Source organism: Barbus barbus (assembly GCF_936440315.1).
Source record: "Barbus barbus genome assembly, chromosome: 36".
Classification (NCBI taxonomy): domain Eukaryota; kingdom Metazoa; phylum Chordata; class Actinopteri; order Cypriniformes; family Cyprinidae; genus Barbus; species Barbus barbus.
The window spans coordinates 8567341-8573538 of record NC_136714.1 but is presented as its reverse complement, the minus strand read 5'-3'; the positions used below and the strand labels follow the sequence as shown (position 1 = coordinate 8573538).

Below are 6198 nucleotides of genomic sequence, written 5' to 3'. Positions count from 1 at the left end.
TGAACATTTTCACAATATTCACATTTTCTGAGATGCTGAATTTGGGACTTTCATTAGTTGTCAGTTATAATTATCAAAATTAAAGGAAATACACATTTGAAAAATATCAGTCTGTGTGTAATGAATGAATCTAATATACAAGTTTCACTTTTTGAATGGTATTACTGAAATAAATAAACTTTTTCATGATATTCTAATTTTATGACCAGCACCTGTATATTTACAGAGGTATATTATGTCACACTCGTCCGTTTGTGAAGGCATTGTGCAGTGCAAATCCATGAATGAATGTTCCGAAGTGAAGTAAACTTCAAAACTTCAGGGATTTCCCCTGCTCAGGGAGTAGGGAGCAATGAACAGTGTAGCGGTCATGTCAACTGGGGACTGGAATTGAGAACCGCTGGACTAAATGCGTTGAACAGTGTAGCTATTTACCATTAGCTAGCTGCTTCACTACTCTTACCTTATTCTAACTAGCATGCAATAAAGCTAGCTAAAGTCAGCGAATAAAAAACTCACACGATGAACAAGTAACAATAATATTCACAATAACATATCACTTAACTGAATAATTAAGAAAATATAATTTCTTAATTTACCTTTGTAATGAAACCTCATTGCTTGACTGGCCACTCTCTGCTGTCTCAAACAACGACATCTTTGTCATGTGGGCCACCATAGATTCCTTTTCTTCGAAAGGGAGGGGTGAGCGTTTATTACAATTCACAACCACACCACTAGATGCCGCTAAAATTCACACACTGCACGACTGATTTTATTTAAGAGACAATCACTTTTATAGGTCTGGTTTGATAACCATAACTGATAGCATTGGCAACATATGAGTGACGTGCTAAAATAGCTCTTTCCACTGTCTTTCCTCACCCTCTTCCAATGGTAGATTCAAACCTTGACTCCAGTAGTTAGTCTTACTTAAGGCCACTCTAGTTTAGGAAACAGGTGTGGCTCCAGAAAATAACATGTTTATTTCAAATGTGAGTTTGAAATAACCCCCCCCCCCCCCCCCCCCCCCCCCCCCAACCACACACACACACCACCCCACACCTTTTTTGGTCCACTGAGATCAAGTTTTGTTGCAGTTTTGTCTCTGGTGATATTTGCATATTTGCATACTCTATAGGGTGAAGGTCTATAAAATTAGCTCACAGTTAGGTGTCTTTAACAGTCAGACTCACACATCATCTTAAACCAAGTGAACATTTTAGATGTGACCTTTATCGTAATGTTCTTCAGATTAACTTTTTTTTCCTATTAATTGCCTTCTGAGGAGTTGATTACCACATCTTTGCTTAAAATTACTCTCAGTTGCATTTGCACAATGTGCTTCATTTAACAAACCTGATGTGGTGAAATCCTTTAGATTTTAGAATTTACCATCTTCAAAAACATTTTTAATGGAGAATCTGACATACAACAGCATTATTTTGCAATTAGAAGGACTGAAGGCATCGGAGCAGGCCATGTATCCTGTTTTTGCAATTTTCCTGCTTTTGTATGTGATAATTATGGTGTCCAACATTGGAATATTCATTCTCATAACAGAGCACAGAAGCCTACATGAACCAATGTACATGCTCTTCTGTAACTTGCCACTGAATGACATCCTTGGCAATTCCATTATGGTTCCTCGGCTGCTCATGGACATTCTAAAGCCACCATCTGAGCGCTATATCAGTTATGTTGAGTGTGTTATTCAGGCATTTTCTTCGCACACGTATGGCACAACCTCCCATACTATACTAATAATCATGGCTTTTGACAGATATGTGGCCATATGCAATCCACTTCGCTACCAAACCATAATGACACACAAAATGGTCATCACACTGTCAGCTTTAGCCTGGGGTACAGCGTTACTTTTCATTAGCATCTTGATAGGTCTTACTCTAAGGCTCAACCGTTGTAGAACTTTCATATCAAATCCTTATTGTGATAATGCATCTTTGTTCAAGTTATCTTGTGAGGATGTGACTGTCAATAACTTGTTTGGGCTTATATACACAGTACTGCTGTTTGGTTCTTCTATGGGAAGTATAGCGATTACATACAGTAAAATAACCGCTGTTTGCTTAATAACTAAGAGTAAAACTTTGAACAGCCGTGCATTGAAAACCTGCAGCACTCACTTGGCTCTTTATTTGATTATGCTCATCAGTGGGCTTATTGTTATAGTGCTACACCGCTTTCCTGCCTATTCAGACTACAGGAAACTGGCTTCTCTGCTGTTTCATATCATTCCAAGCATTTTAAATCCAATTATTTATGGGCTGCAGTGCTCTGAGATTAGACACATCCTGATACAGGTGATGAAAAGTAGGACTATGAAAGATGTTTTTAAATTTAAATAGCATTAATGTTTAAATACATTATGCATTTGGCTGATACTTTTATCCATAATGACATACATTGCATTGCATTCAAGGTACACATTTATCAGTTATTTATTTCCCAGGAAATGAACGCATGACTTTTGTGTTGCTAGTCCCATGCTCTACTGTTTGAACAGGAAAGTTTATTAAAATGCTGTAATGTATGAAAATACTGTGTTCTGTTTCACATATTTGCAATCGCCATTATTGAGCTAGAACCAAACTGTTCTTATTTTAGTTGAGGAACTTGACCTTGTCCTGAGGACCTTTTCCTCAGTATTTGGTTCTTATCAATGAAACAACAACAAAAACTCTTTTTTTGTCATGTTTTGCTTTTAATCATTTATTATTAATTATTATTATTAATATTGCCTTGATATTTTAATATCAGAAACAATGTAAATTGAGGTGAAATTTATACAGGCATCAGCACAATATGAATTACTTGGGAAATTTTAAATACAAACTTCACTTTACTCTAATAAATGGAACACTGCTACAAGGATAGTTCTTTTGTCTCTCTTTGAAGTAATAAATAATGTTTATACCGTTCTAGAAAACAGAATAACAAATCAAATGAAAATCTAACAAAGCTATTGTAACATTTGCAAAAAGTCAAGTCATATTCATTTGTAGTGCTTTATACAAAACAGACTGTCAAAGCAGCTTCACAGTATTAAACAGTAAAATAATACTAAAACTAAAACTTCATCAAATATGAGACACATTCAAAAGTGTCATTATTCAGCTCAAGTCAGTTCAGCTTCAATAACTGTCGATGTTACAAAATCAATCGCTTATTAAAGGAGTCAATTTAGCTATGAAGCAGCTCTAAAATGACATTAATTTTGTCATCCAGCGAGAGTTTGGGGGCGTGGCTAGCATAACAGCTAGAGGCCTCTGCTGGCCGGCCTTCCTCCCATTGTACATCTGCACCGCAGACTCTACAGGCCTCAGTTAACATGTTAAATGATAAAGTTCATGACAATGCAATTAGAAAAATATGGGATAAGTATATCATGTTTAGAAGGCTTGCCAGAAGAAAGCCTCTTCTATCTAAAAAACCATGGCAGCACGGTTTTGGTTTACAAAATTACATCTGAACAAACGATAAGACTTCTAGAACAATGTCCTTTGAACAGATGAGACCAAAGTCAAGATGTTTGGACATAATGCACAGATCCACATTTGGTGAAAACCTAAAGAGCGCAAACACCTCATACCAGAACTCATACATGCTGGTGGAGGGACAAAATTGGGTCATGCAACAGGACAATGATCCCAAGTGTGACGGTCTTGCCTGGGTGGTCTGCACAGTGGAGACAGTGTGTGTAAATAGGGTTTCTCTGATTCAGTAAGAGAATAAACCATTTCCACAGCAATGCTTCGTTAACTCTGCTCTGTTTAATTTAAAACAGCTCTTTTTTTAATTCTGTCACTTTGTGATCGTATAGTGTTTCAGTTGTAAATAGTTCAAATACAGATGACAAACTTTCAATTAATTATAAAATAACAAATCAATGAATGAAGATCCTCAATGAAATACAGAATACAACTAAACTCACAGAGATGGGAAACATCCCCACCTAGCGGAGAACTTGAACAACTAATTTTGAATCAAACAATTTAACAAACATTTAACAACATACCTGCACAGTCGAGACAGCATGTGTAAATAGGGTTTCTCTGATTCAGTAAGAGAATAAACCATTTCTACATAAAACACAAGACAACACACAAATTGATTACAATTGAGTCTGATAACAAACACATTATAACTCAATATTGAGCAACACATTCGACGCCAAACATGACTCAACAGAGTCCCAACATATTCATTGCAAGATACAGTCACAATAAAGCAAATATTTGTGTGCTTTGGACACTTATAAATGGTAATTCTGAGACCGTGAAAAACGTGCAACTTACCCACAGCAATGCTTCGTTAACCCTGCTGTGGGCGGTCCCTACTCCACACGCTAAATTATATCACGCACCACATAGATGGCGCTGTCCCCATTTATGCAATAATTTAACATACTTTTCCACTCCGTTACACAAGCACTGTAGAAAATCTACAACAGAACAGCTGAAAAGTTAAGAATCAATATGTTGCAATAGCCCATTCAAAGTCCAGACCTCGTCCTGACTGAAATGCCGTGATGAGAGTTGTGCATGAACAAATACCCACAAACCTCAATAAACTACAGCAATGTTGTAAAGAACAATGCCAAATTCCCCCAGAATGATAGGAGAGAGACTAATAAATTTATAGAGAAAATTATTACTTCAAGTTATTGCTGCTAAAAGTGGATCTACAAGCAGTTGAATCATAGGGTGTCCTAACTTTGTCACACATGGCTTTTCCATCTTGGCTTTATTTTTGTTAAATATGACATGGTGTGAATATGTCATGTGTTGTTGTTGAGGTTTTATTTCCAAATTTATTTTAAAATCTTTATACACACACACACACACACACCAATCATAAGGGATATTCAACCGTGCATTAAAGGCAAAGAACTATGGAAGCCTGTTTCCGCCACTGAAAAAAAGTTTCAGTGTATATATAGTTATAAATTCAGAATTGCGTGACATAAACACAGTTGTGAGTTAAAAATTCAGAATTACAATTTATGAAGTCACAATTGCGAGATAAAAACTCACAATTCTGACTTTTTTTCTTGCAATTCTGACTTTTTTTTTTTCTCCGAATTGTGAGATATAAACTCGCAATCGCAAGTTAAAGTACAGTTTTGAGGGGGGAAAAACGACTGATATGTTCTCAGAATTGTGAGTTTATATCTCACAATTATGACTTTTTAACTCGCAATTGCGAGTTTATATCACGCAATTATGAGAAAAAAAGTCCGAATTGTGAGATAAAAAGTCGCAACCTTTTTTTTTTTCCGTGGCGGAAACAGGCTTCCATAAAGAACTGCCTGATGCCTCCGCAAAGTGCATTAAAATCCTTTAAAGCACAGCTAGCCGTTGATTATTCCGCTTATTCCATGGTCATTTGCAAAGCAATAGACAAGTTAAAACTAATATGCCAAGTAATAGACAAGTTAAAACTTGTCTTGTTCTTTGCAGCACAATATGGTTATGTAATGGTTGGTTATGAATGAATAGTTATGTAATTTTCGTCAGTTATGGCTCGTTAGCGCTAGCATTCTTGTCACGGGGTGACTAATTTTGCAGGAACAATTAGTAGATGGAACATGGGGATATAGAATGATGAGGAAGAGAAGTCTATTGGCTCTGGGAAGTTGGGGGTGGGGTCGGTTTGTGTTCTCTGCTTTTTAGGTCGATGTGTGCAGGATCAAAGGAGAACCATGTGGACGGAGACAGGTGTGCAGCGTGGGCGAAACGCAGACCCAACCTGACTAACCCTTGGAGGACTCTCCGCATGAACTACGCGATAAAGGATGAGACTTTCATGCTGCATGCGAAGAGTGGCCCTAAATATTGCGAGAAAGTGGTCCTTCTGTGGCATTATTGATGATTTTGGCTTGCTCCGCATTGTGACAGGAAGTAGAAATTTGGTTTGCTTGTGCCTGCCTGTGACATTCTGCCAGCTTCAAATCAGACACAGAGATAAAATAGTGTGGTAAGACCACATTTATTTGAATTAATTATAACATGTATTTCAATTAATTTTCGATTGATCGAGAGAGAGAGAGAGAAGAGAAGATGTTTTAGACATAGACATAATAATACTATAGGAAACGTGGCGCAGAACTGATGAGGTCACTCTTTGTCCTCCAGGATATCGTGAAATATCCATATCATCCCAAAAACATGCAAA

General features: G+C 37.0%; 1 protein-coding gene across 1 annotated transcript; it reads left to right on the top strand.

The window, feature by feature from the left end:
- Positions 1–1415: 1415 nt before the first annotated feature.
- Positions 1416–5892, top strand: LOC306855582 (olfactory receptor 5AC1-like; the record flags this gene model as incomplete). Its single annotated transcript, XM_079394346.1, has 2 exons — positions 1416–2334; positions 5711–5892. 2 exons carry the CDS (start codon positions 1416–1418, stop codon positions 5890–5892), a joined length of 1101 nt encoding a protein of 366 aa, XP_079250472.1.
- Positions 5893–6198: the final 306 nt, after the last annotated feature.